At 43.8% G+C, this 22,846-nt stretch overlaps 1 protein-coding gene across 1 annotated transcript in view; it reads left to right on the top strand.

The window, feature by feature from the left end:
- LOC140734498 (serine/threonine-protein kinase 26-like) overlaps positions 1-22,846 on the top strand; it is a 111,963-nt gene that overhangs the window by 77,780 nt on the left and 11,337 nt on the right. The window contains exons 3-7 of the mRNA XM_073058540.1: positions 4,156-4,212; positions 14,038-14,146; positions 14,226-14,383; positions 15,462-15,647; positions 17,614-17,762. Of these exons, the coding sequence (XP_072914641.1) occupies positions 4,156-4,212; positions 14,038-14,146; positions 14,226-14,383; positions 15,462-15,647; positions 17,614-17,762 (659 nt within the window). The remainder of the gene's footprint in view (positions 1-4,155; positions 4,213-14,037; positions 14,147-14,225; positions 14,384-15,461; positions 15,648-17,613; positions 17,763-22,846) is intronic.

Here is a 22,846-nt window from a genome sequence, read left to right as displayed (position 1 = left end):
TAGGGCGATTAACAAATGGCAGCAAGTGCTCTGGACTGACGAGTCAAAATTTGAACTTTTTGGCTGAAAGAGGAGGCAGTTTTTCTGTAGAAGAGCTGGAGAGCACCATATGGATGAGTCTGCAGCCAACAGTGAAGCACAACAAAGGTTCCCTGCAGGTTTGGGGCTGCATTTCTGCAAATGCAGTTGGTGATCTGGTCAGAATTAATGGAAGCATCAATGCTGAGAAGTACAAGCAGATTCTTAGCCATCACACAATACCATCAGGGAGGTACCTCATTGGTCCCAATTTCATCTACAGCAGGACCATGACCCCAAGCACACATCCAAGGTCATAAAGAACAATTTTCAGGGGGGAAAAAGAACAATGAGTTCTGCAGAGCATGGTATGGCTTCCATAGAAACCTGATCTCAACATCATCGAGCTGTCTGAAGTTGCCTGTAGAGACAGAAGCAAGCAAGGCAGCAAAAGTCTGGAGAACTGTGGCAAGTTCTCCAAGATGCTTGGAACAACCTACCAACCGATTTATTTGTCTGTCTGTCTGTCTGTCTGTCTGTCTGTCTGTCTGTCTGTCTGTGTCTGTCTCTGTCTGTCTCTGTCTGTCTGTCTGTCTAGTTAGTTAGTTAGTTGCAGAGTACCTAAGAGAATTGATGCAGTTTTAAAGGGAAAGGGTGGTCACAGCATATACTGATTTGATTTAGTTGTATTACTGTTAACTGCTCTTGATAATAATTTTTATGGTACTTAAAAACTTTCTCTCATTGTTTTTGAAAGCATCTTTACAGAATTTTTTCTTACATGCCTAAGAGCTTTGCACTGTGCTGTATATAAAAACAAAATAACAATATGTATGTTTAAGGTGATAGGTAGGAGTTTAAAAGGAATCTGAGGGGTAATTTTTTTTTTACGGATGTTGGTAACTGGAGCACACTGCCAATGGAATCGGATACAATCATTGTATTTAAGAGAGGCTTTTAGACAGGCCCTTCATGGCCCTAATGTGAGAAAATGAGATTTATATGATGGTCCGAAAAGTTATGGGCCGAAGTGCCCTTGTCTGCTATGTTTGACTCTACAGCTGTATGCAGGACAACGAGGAATGGATAAGGATGTGGATAGATTGAGTTGTTAATAAACTGGTGCATGGAGTCGGATTGATATCTTCCATCTCCTGGCACTCTGTGTGAATGGTTAGCCCTTGGGAAATGTGTCAGTGGATTATCAATGCCATAGGTAGCTTGGCTTTGTGGATGGCTTCACATTACACACCACACTCGAGAAAACTCAGCACCTGTGTATCTTTGGTGGGCAGGTTGGACTCAGATTTCGCCAAAGCAAGATGGAGACCGTAACCTTCAGTGTAGGATCTCCTCCTCCCGTCGAGGCACATGGTGTCGACTTGCCCAGCACCGGCAGATTCACCTCCCTGGGCAGCATCATTCGGCAGGATGGTAGAACCAGTGCAGACTCAGCAAAGCTAGAAATGTCTTCAGATCAATGATCAATGGGGATCAGTCAAGTACAGTGTCCACACCAAGGTGAAGCTGTACCAGAGCATTTTCTACCCACAAAGTTGTACGGGTCAGAACGCTGGCACGTGACAAAGTGGCTTTGTCAAGCTGTCGTCATTCCACACCATGAGCATCTGGTAGATTCTCCATATTTTCTGTTCAAGAAAGATCTGCAACCATGCCTTACTCTTCAGCATCAGGAGAACATGGTTACAATCATCACGAGGAAATGGAGATGGATTGGGCACGTGATGAGAAGAGAGGCTGCCAACAGTCACGCCTGGATTTCTGTGACAGAATGTCTAGTCTTAATTGCAGTCACTGCTTCAAATCCCTGTTTTATCCTGTTGGCGTTCAGTGACATTTCTGGAATACTAGACATCCAGGATCAGGCTGGAATGACATCCAATAACATTTCCAGAATAATAGACATCCAAGACCAGGATCGAATTTATTTTGGTGTTAACCTTGTGTGAATTGAATTGGCTGAGGAATGTTGTTCTTCCGAATCTTTTATTAACAAAGGGAGATGCCAGTCCCAGGTTCATATTTTGATAGGGCCTGTGGATTCCAGTCCCTGAACTGTCATTTGGGGGAGGGGGGTAGGACTCACTGACAAGAGATTGGGAGCGGACTGTTAGCCACTCTTGAGCCACAGTACTGGGACATACAAATACAGAACACAAATTGTTAAAATACCTGTGTCTGATTTTGTTATACTTTTTTGTTTCTTCATTTGTCTCTGTCTCAAACTCTTACTAATTCTGTTCCTCTCCCTCTCTTCTCCTTCCTCATTTCACCCCTGACCCTGTCTCTCTTCCCTCACCCCCCTCCTCATTCACCCCTTTTCCCCCTTTAACATTCTCATGGTAATTCATTGAGATGATGGATACAGGGAGATGTTTGCTCGGGTTGGGTAGACTGGAACCAGGGGTCACTGTCACTCCATTCTGTGAGAGATATATAGGGTAAACTCCCCACATATGGGGCAGAATGGCACAGCTGGTGGAGCCACTTCCTCATAGCATGAGACTAGCCTCATCTTAATCTCCTGTGTGGAGTCTCCACTCTCCCAGTGACTGGGATTCCTCTGGAGGTTGATTGGCCATGGTGTGTGTGGGTGAGCAGTAGGGTCAGAGGGAAGTTAATGGGAATGTGCGGCAAATCAAATGGGATTAATGTAGCTGACTGAGGGTCAGTTCGGACTCAATGGGCTCGGGCCGTTTCCTTGCTAAGATAAGAATAGACAGCACAGGAAGTGTGGCACCTGCTTTGCTCCCAAATCATTCGTCAGTAGTCCAATGGGATCTTTTGTGTCTCCCTGAGAAGTAACATCACTAGGACCATACAGTATCACTTGTTAAGTCCTTTCTCGTGTGCATGGGGGTCTGGAGGTCACAGGTACTTCATAAACAAGAATGATACTGAGTTAATTCAAGGAAAGGTGCCACACCATCTCTATCAGAACCAGGGATGGCACAGTGGTTGGCCCACTCGCTGTGACCAGATTTCAACAACTGACACAAGAAATAAACTGCTGGAGCAACTCAGCAAGTCGAGCAGCATCCATGGGGGAGGGGGTGGAAAGGAATGCTAACGTTTTGGGTCAAAACCTTGAATCGGGGCTTGGTTCCTGCTCACCCCTTCTCGCCCCCTCCTCCCCCAACAGACTGAATATCCTTGACTCTGTAGGCAGGGAGAATGCTGGTCAGGCTGCCAAATTCCTCTAGCAGATTTTTGCTCCACATTCCAGTATCTGCAGTCCTTGGGAATCTCCACTTTCAACAGCTAAACACCTTGTGCCTGAACCTTGCCAAGTGATACCGTTTTTGCAGTGAGGTGTGAAACCATGTTTCCATCCACCCTTGTGGATAAGCATAAAGGATCCGGGAGGACAGGATGGCAGCAATGAGATGTCAGAGGAACTCCATGCAATCAAAGGAAGAAATTGCGAACTCCATACAGAGATCACCTGAAATTTCAGAGTAAATTTATTATCAAAGTTTGCATATTTCACCATTTTACAACCTTGATTCATTTCCTTGCAAGCATTCACAATAAAACAAAGATAAATGAAAAACTACACGCAAAACTGACAAACAGTGTGCAAAGAGGACTAACTGCAAATAATAAAAATAAATAAATAATACTTAGAGCTTGAGTTGTTGAGTGCTTGAAAGTGAGTCCATAGGTTGTGGAATCAAGTCAGAGTTGAGGTGAGTGAAGTTCTCCACTCTGGTTCAGGAGCCTGGGGTCAGAATTGAAGAAGCTGTGAGGCAGTGGCTCTGGTCACTCGACTCCATCTATGGGAGAGTCTTCCCTAAGTGACCAAGCCCTTATTTTCACTCGATTCACATCTGCAGGAAACGTTCCCCCTCCCACCCCCCAAGCTAATCCTCTCAATGAGGAATCTGATCATGGGCAATGGACTAGTGCAAATATCCCTTTCCCGGTATTCCTGACTCCCTATGTAGGGAGAATGCTCTGAGGTAACAATCAGATCACGGACAATGGGCTAGTGCAAATAGCCTCTTTCCTGATATCCCTGACTCCACAGGTAGGGAGAATGCTTTGAGGTAATATATTTTGATTCTCATTCACTGATTACACTAACTAATGAAATTTGTTTTTTTTTCTTCACAGGGGACAAAGTTATGGATCATAATGGAATATTTGGGAGGCGGTTCAGCCTTGGATCTTGTAAGTGTGAAATCTCTTTATTAGCCTTTGCCTAGTTCCTGCAGTTTCAGAGGGAGCAGCTCGAACATGCGACCTTGTTTTCTGTTTCATTACCTCTCTGCAATTCCCAAAAACAAAATCTGGGGAATGAGAAATCAGGGAGTATTGAACGTTGGTTATCCTTACAATTAGGAATATTGGTATCTGGAATTCTGTGAGACTCAGGTAAAATTACTCCCTTGTAACTGTTGGGCACTAATTGTACCCTGTACTGGGTGCTTTCACGCCCTAAAATTCCAACTTGCCACCATTGATCACCAATTGATTTGATGATGATGGTTGCAGTAACTAATAACCTCTGTGTTCAGGAAACTGGTCTATCTACCACATTGTTTGATTGTGTAAGCTGACGGGTGTGACCAAAATACATCTCAGCAATGTTTTTTTTTTTCATTGGAAAGCCAGCCAGATTAAAATAAAAGGCAGCATCTAGACATTTTGATGAAACTACAGTCCTGTTAAATCCAGCAACTAAGTCCTGTTGGAACTGCCTTTATTTGGTCACAGTAGACACTACTAAGATGGGGAGTTCAGCAATAGTTGTAGTTGTTCTGTGATGGAGAACAGTTTGCATTGAGAAGCAAAATGGCAGACCTGTCTCCTGAAAACCAGTTCTGCTCAATTGTTTATATCCGTGTTATTCTGTTCTGTCATCTTTCACGTGACAATAGTAGAGTATTTGCATTGTATCTTGCACACAGAATTAGCACTTGCCATCATCACTGCAAGCTAATTACCCCAAAGAGAGAACTTTCTTGACCCAATGAGCTTGTGATGCATTTTTATAAATTAAACTCACAGACATGCCATCCATAGCAAAATCCAGACAAGCTCCTTTTGGTGGTGTCGGCTGCGGACACAATGTTGGCCAACAGACCTCGGCAAATTCTCTGTTCTTCCAGTAGAATGTGGGGGGGGGGGGGGGGGGGGGAGTCTCATTGAAACCTATCGAATGTTGAAGTGCCTCTATAGAGTGGATGTGGAGAGGATGTTTCCTATGGTGGGTGAGTTTAGGACCAGTGCGCACTGCCTCTGAATAGAGGGACATCCATTTAGAATGGAGATGAGGTAGAATTTCTTTGGCCAGAGAGTGATGGATCTGTGGAATTCATTGCCCCAGGCAGCTGTGGAACCCATCACTGAGTATATTTAAAGCAGAGGTTGATAGATTCTTGATCAGTCAGGGCGTGAAGGGTTACGGGGAGAGGGCAGGAGACAAGGTCTGAGAGGGAAATGAGTCAGCCATGATTAAATGGCAGAGCAGACTCAATGGGCTAAATAGCCTGGGTTGGCTCCTATATTTTATGGTCCTCGTGCCTTGAAATCTTCCAGACCACTAGAGGGAGTCTCAGCTGAGCATCTTATCCAAAGGGATTGCCTCTGGCCCCTTGGCACTCTCTTGTATTGCACTGAAATATGGGCTTTGATTGTGTCTGCAAATTTCCAGAGAGATAACTACAAACCAGCGATGTGTTTCCTTGGATAAGACAAGACCAATGCTTGCCTATTCTTTGTCATTTATTGGAGAGTAGCATTTTTTTTCCGAATGTTTGCACATGAAAGATTTGACAACATCCATTCCAATACAGGAAATGGCTGAAATTATACAATATACCAGAATGGATCAAATGGCACAGCAAATGGAAAGGAGCGGAGTAGACAGGGATCTAGTTCTTGTGTGGAGAACACAGTCAGCAGGTAGTGCAGCACATAATTAGGAAGCAACACGGCATGTAGTCCTTTACTGAGAGAGCATGGGTTATTGGAAACAGAAAAGTATTGTTATAACTGCAAGTGGTGCACAGAATGCAATTTGGTCCCCTTATTGAAGTAAGGAAATACTGGCATTGGCGACAATTCAGCAGAGATTCATTTGGATAATTCCCAGGGTAAAAGCATTCTCCTATCAGGAACAGCTTTAAAAAAAAAATAGATCTATATCCTTTATAATATAGACAAAATGAATGATCTTATTGACAAGGTTGATACTTCCACTAGTGAGAGAGCATCAAATGAGGGGAAAGGGTGTTTTTTTTTCATATATTCTTTGAGGGATGCAGGTTTTACAGATGGAGCTAGCATGTAATTGCTCATCCCTAGTTTCCTTTGTGGAAATTCTGGAATTTTGACCCAACAACAACAAAGGAGCAGTGACGTATTTCTGAAGTCAGGATGGATGGTGTCTTCCAGTGGGTGGTGGCACTGTGCTTTTGTTGACCTTGTAGCTGGTAGAGGTTTGTTGGTTTGGAAGGTCCTGTCTAAGGAGGTTTAGTGAGGAGCTGTAGTGCTCCCTGCAGATGGTGCAAGCTGCTGCTGCTTTGTGCCAGTGGGGGGGGGGAGGGTGAGCAAACAGTTGTGGATGGCATACAAGTCAAATAAGCTGCTCTTTCTGATATGGTGTCGAAACTCTTGAGTGTAGTTGGAGCTGCACTCATCCAGACAAGTGGAGAGTTATTTAAACCAAGGCATACCTTCACAGGAAGTGATGATTTTCTGGACTCTGCTCCCACAGAGGGTTGTGGATGGTAGATTCAGATCTGTGAAGGGCATATAAAGAGAAAGTGGGGTGAATATATGAAACTGAAGGCTGTGGGGGGTCAGTCAGAGAAGAGGAGATGAGGCCTGGGGTAAATTGGCCAAGATTATATTGCATGATGGTGCATCCTGGAGGGACGTGGTCTATTCCTAATCCAATTTCTACTTCAGCCCCAACTCTACCCAGTGTGATGGAAATTAAACTTCACTTGATCTTCATACCTGCTCACAACTTTTCCCTTTGGTGGTCAGACCGGCTGGTCAGCCGGCCAGCTTTGCATCACACACTTGTTCCAGATCTCAGGCTGTCCATTGACAGGTTTATGGGAATTACATTTGAAACTAGAGCTAGAACTTAAATCATTTTCTCAGATGTCCCAAATCATTAATGAGCTATCACACTGTAATAGACAGCTGAATAAGAGGGACTGGATTGTCTGTGGTGTTGGCTGAGGGACAAATATTGGCCACTCAGCAGTTTTATAAGTGAAGAGGGTTCAGAGGAAATTCACCAGGATGGTGACTGGTTGTGAGAACTTTTGTTATGAGGAGGGGAATGGATAAGTTGAGCTTGTTTACCCTGGATCAAAGAAGGCTGTGGGATGAATTGATAGAAAGTATATAAGATTATGAGAAGCAGAGATAGGTTAGATAGTAAAAATCTTTTTTCAGCGTTGGCAGTATCAAAAATCAAGAGAGCATACTTTTAAGGTGAGTGAAGCAGTTTGAAAGGAGATTTGAGAGGCAAGTTGTTTTATTGACAGAAAATTGGTTAATATCTGGGTCTTGCTGCAGCAGGCACGGATTGTATACAGTTAAGAGGGAGTTTGACACTAAACAGACGAGGCATAGAATGATTACAGTCTTAATATAGGCAAATGGGTAAGTGGGGCAAAACGGGCAGCATCTCTTGAGCTGAAGGGCCTGTTTCTGTTCTGTTTAATTCTGAGTCTATTATAGGATCATTTGTCACTACAGAGGAGACAGATGGCAATAAGATGTCCTGACCCTGGAGCCTGTTGGCCACATCACATAATTGTAGCAGAACCTGTGGCTCATGCATTTCTCCCACCCAAATGCCTGCTTCTTTTTGTTTCCAAAACGGGGGCATGGTAACAGGCTGGTGGCCTCAGTCAAGCACCTCATTCGATGGGGAATGGCTGCTGCATAAAGGGTAGCACTCTCTTTGTACCTGATGACCAGGCCCTGTCCCCGAGCCCATGATTTTGTCTTAGAGACGCACAGCACAAACAGAGACCGTTTGGCCCACTGAGTCTGTGCCTCAGACTGTTCATCAGCCATCATTTTATGTCACTAATCCCACATTAATTTCATTTTATTCACCCCACATTCCGATGTTACCACTCATCTGCACATGATGTACATCAGCCTGCTTAACCCACCGGTCACAGGGAGAGGACAGTGTCATACTCAGTTACTGTAGCTGCTATGACACCGTACCGCCAGCTAATGTTGCTCATCCCCTTTCTGTTAAAATGCTTTTTAAAAAGAGAATGTAAAGACCTACTTTTTGATGAACCAAAACACTCGGAATGTGGGAATGAAAACATTGACAGCTGAATGTGGTAACATCATTAAAACCATTCAGGCTTTACCTTGGCAATATAATCAAATATAAACTTAACAATCTTCTGTGAATGTGGATGGAGGGAATGTTTGCGTGCAGAGCTGTTTGTTATGTGCCGTGGCGTACGGTGTGGGCATGATGGTCTTTTGACCATGATTGTTCTTGGCAAATCTTTCTACAGAAGTGGCTTTCCATTGCTGCCTTCTGGGCAGGTGTCTTTACGAGACAGGTGACTCCAGCCATTATCAATACTCTTCAGAGACTGTCAGCCTGGTGTCAGTGGTCACTTAATCAGGACTTGTGATTTGTACCGGCTGCTCCATCACTTCATGTGACCCTGATCAGGGGCTGAGCAGGTGCTACACCTTGCCCAAGGGTGACCTGCAAGCTAGTGGAGGGAAGGAGCGCCTTACACCTCCTTTGGTAGAGATGTATCTCCTTTCCAGCACCCTCAAGGGGCAAATTAAAGGAGCAGAAAGAGGTGGAATGGCAGGGGTGTGTGGGGGGATGTAGAGTTATCAGAGAAGGTTTTGGGAATGAAGACTACTCAAGGCTCAAGTCTGCAGTCACATTGGCTCCAGGAATCACATGAAGATGATTCAGCATTCCAGAGTTGGGGCTGGGTGGTTGTGGGGCTGAATGAAGTTGAGGCTAATTTATACTTCTGCGTTGAATCTACGCTGTAAGCACAGCATAGCCACGTACCCTACACCATAACCTGACGCACACCTCCCTGAAAATGTAACTAAGCGTCGCGGCGACACAGACTACAACAACTGTGACTGGTCCGCATTTCTGGTTGCTGTTTCTCTGTCATTTTCGAATTGAGAGAGAAGAAGAACATGAGTTGAAATGCATTTCCTTGTCCATGTCTCAGTGGCCGGACAAGCACAGTAAATTCACCCTCCTCAATCCATTCGATGGTTGTACACGCCATCTCCTCCGACGTCTTCTCTCTTTTCTGTGTTGCAGTAATTTCAATAAAGTAGCTCTTGTTCAACATTTATTAACTCAACTCCAACATGATGTGCTCAGTTTCAGTCGCCATTGTTTGAAGTACACGAAGAAACTCAACACAGTGGCATAGAAACCCCACCGCCGACTAGCGTTTTGGCGGTGAATTGCAGAGTGACGCAGACACACCAGTGCACCAAGTATGAATGCTCACAATAGCGTAGGCTACAGCGTAGAGCCTACACAGAAGTATAAATCAGCCTTTAGAGGCAGGGAAAGGGCACAGACTAATAATCTGAAAATAATGGCAGGAGTGTTTGCAAGTTGGCTACAGATTACACCCAGAATTGATGCTCAAGCATAATGTTGTCCTTTGACAGTTTCAAAGTCCCCATTCTTAATATATTACAACATAACTCCCACAAGAAGCTGCCACTGACATCTGCATCACCTGTGTTTTCACGGCTGTTTACAATCCACACCACTACAGGACCGAGAAAACAGCAAGACCTCAGCAATAATGGGGCCATTAATGTGTCTAAGCATAACAATTAACACTCCTCTCTCTTCAGTGAACGCTGTCCTGCTTCATCAGCAGTCACAATCAAATTCTCCTCGAGAGTGTTCTCCACTTCCTCCCTGCACAGGGAGATGCTCTCCTTCCATCCGTGAAAACTTCCCTCTCATCTCCTGGTGCTTAGCACGTCTCACAGTGTCAGAGGACTGTGGAGCATTAAACAGGCCCTGTAGCCCATCACTTCAATACTGGTTTCTTTACCCGTACTGTTGTGGGTAGGAAGTCCCTGGTTGAATCACAGGGCAGCATTCTGACCCCCAAGTGCAACAGTGTGGTTGGAGCTGGAGCTTAACTACTCCAGAGACTTGGCTTCAATCCCTATCGAGGGTGCCGTTTGTATGTAGTCTGCACATTCCCTCTTGAATTGTGTGGGATTCCCCTGAGCAGCATCATCAGAGATTCCCTCCACCCAGGCCATGCTCTTTTCTTGCTTTTGCCACCATCAGGTAGAAGGTAGAGAAGCCTCAGGACTCGCACTACCAGGTTGAAGTACAGTTACTACCCCTCAACCATCAGGCCCTTGAACAAAAGGGGATAACCACACTCACTTGCCCATCCATTGAGATAGTCCCACAACCAAAGGATTCATTATCCTGTTAACTCATGCTCTCAGTATTTATTGCTATTTATTTATATTTGCATTTGCATAGTTTATTGTCTTCACTCTAGTTGATCTTTCATTGATCCTATTATAGTTACTATTTTATAGAATTGCTGAGTATACCCACAGGAAAATGGAACTCAGGGTCGTATATGGTGATATATGAGTACTGAGATAATAAAATTTACTTTGAACTTTTCTCCCACGTAGCAGAGATGTGCAAGTTGGTTAATTAGCTGAGTGTAGGTGAGAATCGGGAATATGTGCAGATGGGAGCTGGGGGAGTTGATGGGCTGCTGGGAATTGATGGTTAATTACCTGCTGTAAATTGCCCCTGATGTGAGGGAAGTGGTGGAATTTTGGAGGAGGTGACAAGCCTGTGGGGGAGCGGCCTCACCCTGAGATCTGGCACAGACTTAATAGGTTGGTTGGTCTCCTGCTATATTTTTTTGAGACAGACTGGGATTAATCATTGGTGGTGAAGTCATGTTGCAGGATCTCAACCCAAAAGATGACCACCTCTTTCCTTCCACAGATGCTACGTAACCTACTGGGTTCTTCCAGTAGTGTTTTTTTTGTGCCAGTTTTCAGCATCGTCAGTCTCTTTGTCTCCATTTATTAACAGGTTCCAGTCAATCCAGATCAGCTCTTAATCTGCCTGGTGTAAGGGGTCAGCATGAATGTAATGGGCCTGTTCCTGTACCGTCCATCTATATGCTGCATCTTAGCAACAGACTGCGTGGTACAGTTCAACTCTGTGAAATTCTTAAGTGACCAAAAGATTCCAAGCAGCAGCATGCATTCCCTATTTTGTATAAAAAGCAGGAGCTGAAAGTATTGTTTATGTTATCTCGGAGTTGTGACATGGTTTGACATTGAGTCTTGCAAGATGAATTGATAGAACTCCACTACTTTCAGTCTCTGCGTCATTCCCCAGATGACAGCAAATTCTGTCCAACAGACAGAAGGCAAAAGACAATGGGTTTAATGATTAATGTGAATTCCTTGTAACAGTTTAACAAAAGTCAAGAGTCGGCAGTGAATTAGCACCCAGAGATGTGAAATAAGGCCCCACCCCCAACCACTGGCTGCATCTGTCATAATCTGGTGAAGAGTTCCAAATTCTCCAGGTCTAAAACTAAACCTCTTCACTGAGTCCAGTACTCCTTTTTACCTTTGCCCTCTCCTTTATTTCCGATTGTGCAGAAACCTCTGCTTTGTGTGTCAACTTGTGGTTACCCTTTGCTGTCAGCTGTGCAGGGGAGTAGAGCTATGCATTCAGGGAAATGGTTTGAGCTGCATTTGCTGCAGCATTATAAGGGGCCAGTCGTGGTATCGCAGCCCTTTTGAAAGCTCCCCAGACGGAATTCGCCACTGAAATCAACTCATGACCCCACTTCAATAGCCTCTTCCAGTCAGTCTTCTGTCATTTCTTCAATCTCCATCAGAGTTCCAGACTGAAAAATGTTGGTTTTCTTCCACTCTCTTGCCATTTGTGATTCCCTGTCCGTGAATGGTTGTCTAACAGTACTAAAGGAGTCCTCCTGTGGTTTAATTAATTCTTACCCCCGTCTCAGAGGGTGACCCTTTGTGATCATTTGTGTGTTTGCTGAACTGGTATCCAGATTTCATTGCTCAGTCTCATTGGGTAGAGAGCAGTCAGTGGCCATGGGCCTTCTCCCCTCCCACCTACAATACACAAAGCTTGATATCACTTTGTCACTGGGTTATTTATCTCACACAAGCTGTGCACTCTACCGTCACATCAGCGAGAGTGTCTCACACCCCAGCTTGTTATTTACTTGTGTTTCAGGACCTTGGCAGGTTCTTCAGTTCCAAAACCTTGGCATCGTTAACTATTTATTGCCCATCCCTAAGTTGCCTCTTGAGGTGGTGGGGACAGGTGGGTGGCCACTGAGAACCTACCACATGAATGGGCATGGAGCAACGTGTAGGCAAGTTGGCTGATTTCCTTTCCTGACTAGCTGTTACAGCAATCTGGTAATTTGGTGGTTTTTGTGTAGTTTTGGTTCAAATTGTTAATGGAATTTAAATTCCCCATCTGCCAAGGTAGGACTTGAACTTGGTTCTCTGGATTGTTAGTCCAGGCCTCTGGAATAACAGTTGAGTAACTTAAACCACTGCACCACCAGCCTACCCTACTTTTGGATGTACTGTTACAGAGTGGGTAAAGATTCCTTTTAAAGGTGTCAGAGGTTAGAGTTTGCTGGGGGAGGGAGTGGATAGGAGCTAAATATCTGACCTCACATGAAGTGTTCCAGCATGGAACTGATAGGCCAATGCTGTGGAAACTGAAAATGCAGCTAAGAAATACTAGAAAGTAAAGTAGGTTGGATGACCTATTTGGAAAGGAGAAAAAAGTTAACTTCTAATGGCATGGTCTAGTGTTTGGCTCCCCTGGATTTTGCAGCTCAGTCTTCAGAGATTGTGATATTCATTGTTTTATGGATTTGGGAGCTGGAGCCCTTCGCATTTACCTTGACATTCAATCAGGTCATGGCAAATCTGAATGTGACCTCAGTACCATATTCCTGCTTAGCCCACTTCGTGTCGATAACCTTGCCTTAAAATACTCAAAGGCTCTGTTTCTCATGCCCTTCAAGATAGAGCTGCAAAGGCTCTCAGTCCTCTGACAGAAGTTTTACTCAGCTCCTTCTTAAATGGGTATCTTGTAGTTTTTAAACTATGATGCTCATCTCCAGCTTCTCACAAGAGGAGGTTCCCTCTCCATGTCTCCCCATGTATACTTCAGTCAAGGCCTTTAAATTTCATTTTTCTAAACTTCAGTGCCTAACCTCTGACCTTTTCTCATGAGACAGCATTTCCCATTCTAGGTATGACTGTCATAAACTTTTAACATCTTTCCAATGCATGAGCAGTCCTTTCCAAACAGACACCAGTAGTCTATATGGTATTCTATATATGGTCCCACCAGTGCCATTTATATCTGATGCATAACTTCCTTACTTTTATATTCAGTTCCCTTTGCAATAAATTCTAACCTTCTGGTTGCATTCCTACTTGTTGTATGTACTTATTAGATTTTGCGTATCATGCACTGGGACACGCAAATGTCTCAAATATCTAAGCTCTGGTCATGAGACCAAACCCAGAGAATCCCTAGTTATGTCAGCTTGTTGTGTAACATGTTTAAATTTGTAGAGTGATACGTCACCCCCACCTCCCAGACAATGCCAATGATCAACTGTCCATCTACAGGTTTCCACCAACCTCCACAGATTCTATCACTGCCCCTCAAATGTTCTTCCTTGTCTGTGAAGCATAAGAGATGCTGGAAAAGTCTGAGTACTTATTGCAGAGGAGGCCTCTGATGTCGGCTATATTCTCCATTCAATACCTCTATCTGTTCAGCTTCTACCTGCAGTGTATTCTCCCTCTTGCACTTTCATGAGCAGTTCCGAAGAGTTGGCATTTGCTCAAGTCCTGTTATAATGTTTATAATAAATACTGTAGTCTGTTGCCTGTTAGTAATGGAAATTTCTCTTTCAGCTCCAGGCTGGACCCTTTGATGAATTCCAGATTGCTACCATGTTGAGGGAAATCCTCAAAGGTTTGGACTACCTGCACTCAGAGAAAAAGATCCACAGGGACATTAAAGGTAAGCTGTGACTTCAGCACAACCGAGTTTCAGTTTTATGGTGTGTGAAGTGTTTCTCAACTCCTTGTATCTCCTCCAGCTGCCAATGTCTTGTTATCTGAGCAAGGTGATGTGAAGCTGGCAGACTTCGGTGTGGCTGGACAGCTGACGGACACCCAGATCAAACGGGACACATTTGTCGGCACTCCATTCTGGATGGCACCAGAGGTCATTCAGCAGTCTGCATATGACTCGAAGGTAAGAGCACCATGGCAGCTGGCTTCACAACTGAGGCTATTCAGTCCATCTATTCTATACTTGCTCTGTATTCTTCTGCTGCCCTAAGCCTTCAACTTCTAAGTTCTCCTGGCATTTGAATTTGTAAACAAAATGGCATCTTGAAACAACCTTACGTTAGCTTCACAAACCCAGGAAAATCTGCAGGTGTTAGAACTCCAAAGAAACGCACATAGAATGCTGGAACACTCAGCAGGTCAGCGAGCATCTTGGGGAAAAGAGTAAAGAGTCGACGTTTCAGGCTGAGACCCTTCATCAGGACTGGAGAAAAGGATGAGAGGTCAGAGTAAGGAGGTGGGGGAAGGGAGGAAGAAGTACAAGGTGGTAGGTGATGGGTGAAACCGGGAGAGGAGGATGGGTGAAGAAGAGAGTTTGGAAGTTGATTGGTGAAAGAGGTAAAGAGCTGGAGAAGGGGAAATCTGATAGAAGAGGGTAGAAGACCATGGGCAAAAGTGGAGGAGGAGGAGCATCAGACAGAGGTAAGGGGAGGTAAGGAGATAAGGGGAGGGGGGGGAACAGGAATGGGGAATAGTGAAGGGTAGGTGGGCAATTACTGAACTTCTGATCTGTCTGGTTAGAAGCTAGCCAGACAAAATATAAAGTGTTGCTGACCTAACCTGAGGGTGGCCTCATTGTGGTTGTAGAGGAGGCCATGGACTGTTGCGTTGGATTAGGAATGCGAAGTAGAATTGAAATGGGTGGCTATGAGAGATCCCAAATTATGTGCTGAAGACAAGGCAAATGGGATGGTCAACGTCCCTTGTCCACTCATCCCTCCCCACTTACCTTACTCCTAGTACTACACTCTGAAATCTCTTCCAGGGATGAGACACTCCCTCATGCTCCCTCACACCCCCCCCCCCGCCTTCTCTCCCTCGCCCCCCCCCCCGCTTTTCTCCCTCCCCCCCCCCCCCCCCCACCCACTCTGTCCAATTCAATTGGGTAATTTAATGCAGTATGGTGGTGCTTCCTTTCATCCGGTCACAACTGCTGGGCTGCTGTGTGTTGTGTTGTAAATTTACTGTCTCTCTCCTTCCAGGCAGACATCTGGTCTTTGGGAATTACTGCCATTGAATTGGCCAAGGGTGAGCCACCCAACTCCGACATGCATCCCATGAGGGTTCTCTTCCTCATACCCAAAAACAACCCACCAACGTTGGAAGGAGAGTTCAGCAAATCTTTTAAGGAATTTGTGGACGCATGCCTAAATAAGGACCCATCCTTTGTAAGTATTATCGGGATTGGCTTCAGGGTTCCGTCTCTTGTTTGAGTGGCATCTTCCACCACATGTTTGCTTGGTGGGAGATCTGGTCCCTGTCCCTTCAGTGAGCTTTACGCCGTGCTGTTGTTCCACTGCCTTGGCTGTAATACGGCTGCAGCAAAAGTCTGAAGGTGTGGGTAGTGGTTTCCTCCATACACACAGACCTCGGACTCTGCAGCCATTTCGGACAGGGACTCTGCAGCCATTTCGGACAGGAACACTGCACAGTTCCAAGAACTAAGTTGCAGTTAATAATAAATCGCTTGCATTTGCATTTCAGTATGCACATGAAGAGAAATGTAAAAGGTTCAGTTAAGTTATCCCGAGAGTTTATTCAGACAAGTAAGATGCTATGAATGATCAGGCAATGTTCTACTGAAAAGGAAAATAACAGCAGGTTCTGAAAATTTGTAATAAAAACAAAATGCTGGAGACATTCAGCAGGTCAGGAAGTGTCCATGCAGGTGGCAACAGTGCTAATAATATGCAGTTGCAAGAAAAAGTTTGTGAACCCTTTGCAATTACCTGGTTTTCTGCATTAATTACTCATAAAATGACAAACGCAAACTACCTAAACTAATAATGCGCAATTATACTTTACATGTCTTTATTGAACACATTGTTTAATCATTCAGTCCAGGCTGGAAGAAGTATGTGAACCCTTGTATTGAACAATGGTAGAACCTCCTTTAGCAGCAATAACCTCCACTAAACGTTTCCTGTAGCTGCTGATCAGACTTGAACAACAGCAAGGAGGAATTTTTAAACCATTGCTCCACACAAAATTGTTTCAGTCATCAATATTTCTGGGATACCTTGCATGAGCAACCCTCTTCAGGTCATGCCACAACATCTCAATTGGACTCAGACCTGACCATTCCAAAACACGAAGTTTCTTCTTTTTAAACCATTCTGTTGTTGATTTACTCTTGTGTTTCGGATCACTGTCTTGTTGCATTGTCCAACTTCTGTTAAGCTTCAGGTGACGAACCGCTACCCTGCCATTCTCCTGTATAATGTCATCATTCAGTTTTGACTTTATTGTTCTTTCAATGATTGCAAGCTGTCCAGGCCCAGAAGTGTTGAGGAACATCGAGGCGGTCTTTTGCAAACCTGAGGCGTGCAGCAATATGTTTTTTGTTTTTGGAGAGCCAGTGTTTTCAATATGCTGTCCTTCCATGAACTCCATTCTTGTTCAGCATTTTTCTATAGTGGACACATAACCAGAGACTTTAGGAAGTTCTGCAGGCCTTGGGCTCATTTTCATCTCCTTCAGCACTGCACGTTGTTCTCTTTGCAGGATGACCACTCCTAGGGAAATAGCAACAGTACTGAATTTCCATTTGTAGACAGTTTCTCTTGTAGACTGATGAGAACTCAGGTCTCTAAAAGTGCTTTTGTATCCTTTCCAGCTTCCTGCATCTCTACAATTCTTCTAAGGTCCTCGGAAAGTTGTTTTGATTGAGGCATGGTGTACATAAACAGACCTTTCTTGAGAAGAGCAGGCTCTGTCAGCAACCTGACTGTCTTTTTTTATAGGGCTCACACCTCTAATCTCATTGATTGGAACACCTGGTTCGAAATATCTCTTGTAGAAGGCATTACCCCGGAGGTTCACATACTTTTTGGAACTTGGACTATGATTGTTTAAAAGATTTACTGAGTATTGACAAGGAGAATTACATTTGTTTGTTATTAGTTTAAGCAGATTGTGTCTGTCTATTATTGTGAGTTGGATGAAGATTGGACCATATTGTATGAGTATTTAATGCAAAAAAAAAGTAATTTCAAAATGTTCACAAACTTCTTGTTGCAACTGTATGTAGATTGATGTTCTGCTGACAGGTCATTGATCCAAAGTTTTCTGCCAGTCTGAGTGTCTCAGTACAGCCTGAAGAGGTATTGATTCTCGCTTTCCATTTCTGCTCAGCGTCCAACAGCCAAGGAACTGTTGAAACACAAGTTCATCCTTAAAAACTGCAAGAAGACCTCTTATCTCACAGAACTAATCGACGGGTACAAGAGGTGGAAAGCAGAGGGGCACAGTGATGATGACTCTAGTTCAGATGAGTCAGATTCGTAAGTGCTTTCTAATATAATCTCTGAATATATAAGAAATTACTGGATTAGTAATCCAGAGGGCAAATGTTAACTGCCAGAATACTGAACAATTCAGGCGAGTATCAACTCTATACATGCCTCTCATAATTGTCTATCCCCCCTCAGCCGCCTTCGCTTCAGGGAAAAGAGGCCCAGTCTATCCATTCACTTCCCTTAACATGTCCTCATCCAGCAAGAATGATGGAAGTTTGTTATTAAGGGACATAGAAAGTCAAAGTTCAAAGTAAAATTTATTATCAGGATACGTGCTTGTCACCACACACAACTCTGAGATTCTTGTTCTGCAGGCATACTTAGCGAATCCATAGAACAGTAACTGTAAACAAGATCAATAAAAGAGGAATAAAGAGCATAGAAGACAACAAACTGTACAAATGCAAATATAAATAAATAGCAATAAATAACAAGAGCATGAAGTAAACAAGATAGAAAGTCCTTAAAGTGAGATCATTGTTTGTGGAAACATCTCAATAGGTGAGTGTAGCTGTTCTCTTTTGTTCAAGAGTCTGATGGTTGAGGGGTAGTAACTGTTCTTGAACCTGCTGGTGTGAGCCCTGAGGCTCTTGTACCTTCTACCGGATGGCAGCAGTGAGAGAAGAGCACGGCCTGGGTGGTGAGGATCTCTGATGGATGTAGAGTCCACTGAATATTTAAATGAACAGGGTGTTGCTTCTATTAGAGAGTATTTGCAACATTGGGTAATCTTAGATTGATTTCTCTGGAATGTCAGTGACTGAAAGATGACCTGATACAAGTATATAAAATTATGAATGACTTGGATGGGGCGGTTAGTTTTTCCTAGGGTGAAAATGTCAAATACTGGAGAGGCTAGGGTTTTTTAAATATTATGGTCAATTTGCTAAGTAACCTGCTCCCTCCTTGCATCAACCGAAGATGTATGCTGAATGGAAAATGTAATTATCAGGAAAGCTTTTGAATATTTCTGTGACTTTGTGGGGAAATAATTAAACTAATTTCTACCTTAGCTGTGAAGTTATAATATAAATCAAACAATTACAGTGTGAAGTTCTGATGCAGCTGTTTTGAGTACAAGTTGCAGGGTTTGCCCTGGGCCACTGGTACAACAAACATCCACCAGTCTGGTGCAGCAGGTAGTACAATAGCCTCAACTCTTGTGAGTTAATCCCTAGCTTGGCTACAGTATGTGTGGAGTTTGCATGGTTATATATAATATGTGTGTGTATGTATATATGTAAATGATTTGGATGAAAGTGTAGGTAGTGATTTGGAGGTTTACAAATAGCACCGAAATTGGATGAGTTCTGGATAGTTAGAAGGGCTTTCAGAGAATAGCAGGAAATAGTTCAGTTGAAAATTTGGGTAGAAAAATAGCAGATGAAATTTCATCCAGAGGTGTTGAACTTTGGGAGATCAAATGTAAGAGGAAAGTTGAATGGTAAATGGCAGGACCCTTAGGAGGTTTGACGTACAAGGGGATGTTAGAAGTACACAGCTCTATGAAAGGAGCAACTCAAATAGATAGGGTGGTAAAGAAGGCAGTCAGATACTTGCCCTCATCAGTCATAGCATTGCGTATAAAAGTTAGGAAGTCATGTTTTATCCGTGTGAAGCCTTAAATAGGCCACAATGGAAATGCTGTGTGGAGTTTGATTGCCATACAAAATAGAGGCTTTGGAGAAGATGCAGAAGAGCTTGTCTGGAAAGAGAGTAGTACTTTAAGGAGAAGTTAGACACACGTGTGTTGTTTTATCTGGGCATCAGATGCTGAGGAAATCATCTGACAGAAATTTGTAATATGAGAAACAAATAAATATAAAGGCTTAGACTCTTTTTGGTAAGGTAGAAATGTCAGATACGAAAAGACATGGCTTTAAGGTGGGTGGTGAAATCTTAAGGATATGTCAGGCAATTTTTTGTTTACACTGAAAGTGGTAGGTGTTTGGAATATGCTCTCCAGGGAAGGTGGTGGAAGCAGATATGAATGCAACACTTTAATTCCCATCAGCTCCCTCCCGATTCTGTCTCCCATTTATAGTGATCAATTAATCTACCAATGTAGGAGGAAACACACATGTTGCAGGGAGAGCATGCAAACTCCACACCATTTCATGGTATCTGAGGCCAGGATTGAACCCGGTTCTCTGGAGTTGAGGCAGCTGCACCACGTTAAAATGAGGATATAGTAACCATGGAAGCATAAGAAACTGCAGATTGAAATACAAGGATGACACTTTGTAATCTTTTAAACCCTGGTGTCTGAAATATTCCTAATACTGAAAAATGTTAATAGATGGAACAAATTAGTTTGTATGGGCTGCTGAGTTACAGTGCAGCACTAATGGATTAGCCTGCACTAAAAGCTGACACAGACCTCTTGCAACGTAGTATGAGACATTGAGGATGCATTGTAATGGTAACTCGTTGGTTTAAATTCACATCAGCTCAAGCATTGTCTGTTAATCCAGTTGGAGAAAGCTGCAATTCACATAATCTACAGGAGAGCTGAACCATTCAGTTACAGGAGGATATTCAACCTATTGAGTTTGTTCTGGCTCACGGTTCTCCAACCTTTCCCCTTAACCCTGCAAATCTTCCAGCACAGGGATAATAGAAAAAAACTGGAGGGCTATGTAGAAGGGAAGCGTTAGATTACTCTTGGAATAGGTTAAGGGGTTGGCACAATATCATGGGCTGAAGGGCCTTGTAACTATGCTGTACCCTTCTATACAGAACATATTCACCTCCCTGTATACTGTTCTATTGAATTACCTGTCATGAAATCCCATTTGCTATCCATTCCAAGTGTGACCTACTTGCTCTAGGGTAAGTTTTATTCTAAATGTCACTTCTGGCCCTTTTGCCACTCATCTGCCTTTTCTGTCCCTTGATCTGCCCTTCCTTATCATAAATGCCTCAATCAGACCACCCCACAAGGGCAGTGGCGTGGCAGGCAGAACGGCTGGCTCGTAACTTCAGAGATCAGGTACTGTCTGTGTCGAATTTGCATATTATCCCTGGGACCACACAATTTTACCCCCCCCCCCCCCCCCCCGCACACTGTCTTTTTTCCCCACACATCCCAGTGATGCTTGTAGCTTAATTGACTGCTGTGAGTTGCCCAGTGTGTGTGAATATAGAATCTAGCTTTGTCAGGAGAATAAAGCGGGATTAGCATTGGATTAGTGTACACTGGATGGGTGATGGTCAGTGGGCTGAAGGACTGTATAGTTCTTGAGAACAACTTCTCCCATCTCTGTATGACATCCAAATAGTTGTCCTGGTGAATCTCTTTAGAAACCCATCCAGGTTCTTTTTGTATTTCCTGAACATCACTGTGTGATTTTTACATTGAACTACATGCAGGAAAGCCCTGAATTTGTAACTAAAGCTCTGGTATCAGTACAAAATACTATAGATCATTGCTGATTGATAACACTCTGACCAGTGGGATCTTCCCACTCTGTTCCACCAGACTAGCTCAACACAATGCATATTTAAAAATGGATTTGTCACTAATCAAAGGCCTCGGCTTGTTTCTTTTAGTTGGGACAGTGTTAGCTCAAGTTATCTGCGTGTTTGTTGACTGTGAATAGGCAGCTTTCAGTTAGCCCAGTTATTTTTGGTCACTGAGTCATATGTTCTGCAGCCTTAATTAGGATTTATTGCTAGTGCAAATGATACTAAAGAAGCTCTTGTGAACCTACTGTAAGAGGCCTAGACAGCCGGGTTATACTATTTTTAGTGACAGTAATTGAAGGATAAGTTATAGCCAGGACTCCAGGGAGAATTTGCCTTTAAATACTCTCATGGAACTTGAGGGGGAGAGACTGGCACTCAGTAGATGCAGGGAGTTAGCCATTCTGTCCCTCCAGAACAATGAGATCGCATCTGCTAGGGTCTGAGCCTTGGATCCTCTCTGTACACCCAATAAGGCAAAAAATTGGCTTCATCGCCTGCTTGGCTCTGCCTGCCCGGCTCTGCCTGCCCATGTGTGGGGATGTGTATCCCAGATATTCAAGGCCTCTGCAAAAAGAAATTCCTCCTCATCTCTATGACAACTGATTCAGGAGCTGTCTGTTTATTCAGTTTCAGATTGTGCCAGGGTACCAAGTGAAGCTCACAGAACGAACCGTCTAAACGGTCATAATTAATACACCAATAAATAAGGCAAATGGTTGCAGAACAACAGAGTGGTGCAAACATTGTAGCACAATCTGAAATGGTGCTAAAGTGACAATAATAGCACAACAAGACTGCCTGAATTAAGTGTCTAAGAATGAGCCAGCACCACTGGGAAGGGGGTGTAGAAGTGATTGGTTCAAAGCCTAAAAGCAGCGGGGTAGAAGCATCCTCTCACTGTCCACAGTGTCAAACCCCTTTCTATGTCTCTCTGAGTTTGTCCATTGTCTAAACTAATTGAGTGTTGGACCAGCCTGCTTTGATGGTCCTGATTCCTCCTGGATATCACCCCAGCACACCCTCCTGTGAAAGTATGTACTTTTAGCCCAGAGAGCAAACCTGTCCCTACTTCAGCTGGACGTTCAACAAGGCAAAACTACTTTTGCTCTCAGTAATACTGCACTAGCAAGTTAGCCTGGAGACTGGGGTCAGATCCCTGGAGTGTATTTGAACTTCTGACTCTGATTCTGGACGAGATGGTGGTGGGGGCCTTGTGGACTGCATGAAACTAATACCAGTGATGCCAAAGACAACCCTGGAGATGTAAGTTCAATCCTAGCACTGTCATCAGTGCTCAGTGTCCCTCACTTTGTCCCTTTCATTTATCCAGCTATTACTCTGTTGTAATTGTATGAATAAATAGCAAGTGCCATGCATGTGCATGTCTACCCACAGGCAGTGCAGGTACCACAGCTTGTAGCTTACTGGAGTTTTGATGTTGATTGTGCCTCACAGTGGATAGAGCCATTTCCCATCAGCACTGGAGGCCCAGTTCGAACCTGACTGTGCAGAGTTTGCACTTTCTCTCTCCGACCACCTGGGTTTTCCTCGGTTGCTCTGGTTTCCTCCCATATCCCAAAGACGTGCGGTTGGCAGGTTAA

Source organism: Hemitrygon akajei, chromosome 10 (genome assembly GCF_048418815.1).
Source record: "Hemitrygon akajei chromosome 10, sHemAka1.3, whole genome shotgun sequence".
In the NCBI taxonomy this organism is placed as follows: domain Eukaryota; kingdom Metazoa; phylum Chordata; class Chondrichthyes; order Myliobatiformes; family Dasyatidae; genus Hemitrygon; species Hemitrygon akajei.
The sequence above is the reverse complement of the archived record's forward strand: the minus strand, read 5'-3'. Positions and strand labels throughout refer to the sequence as shown.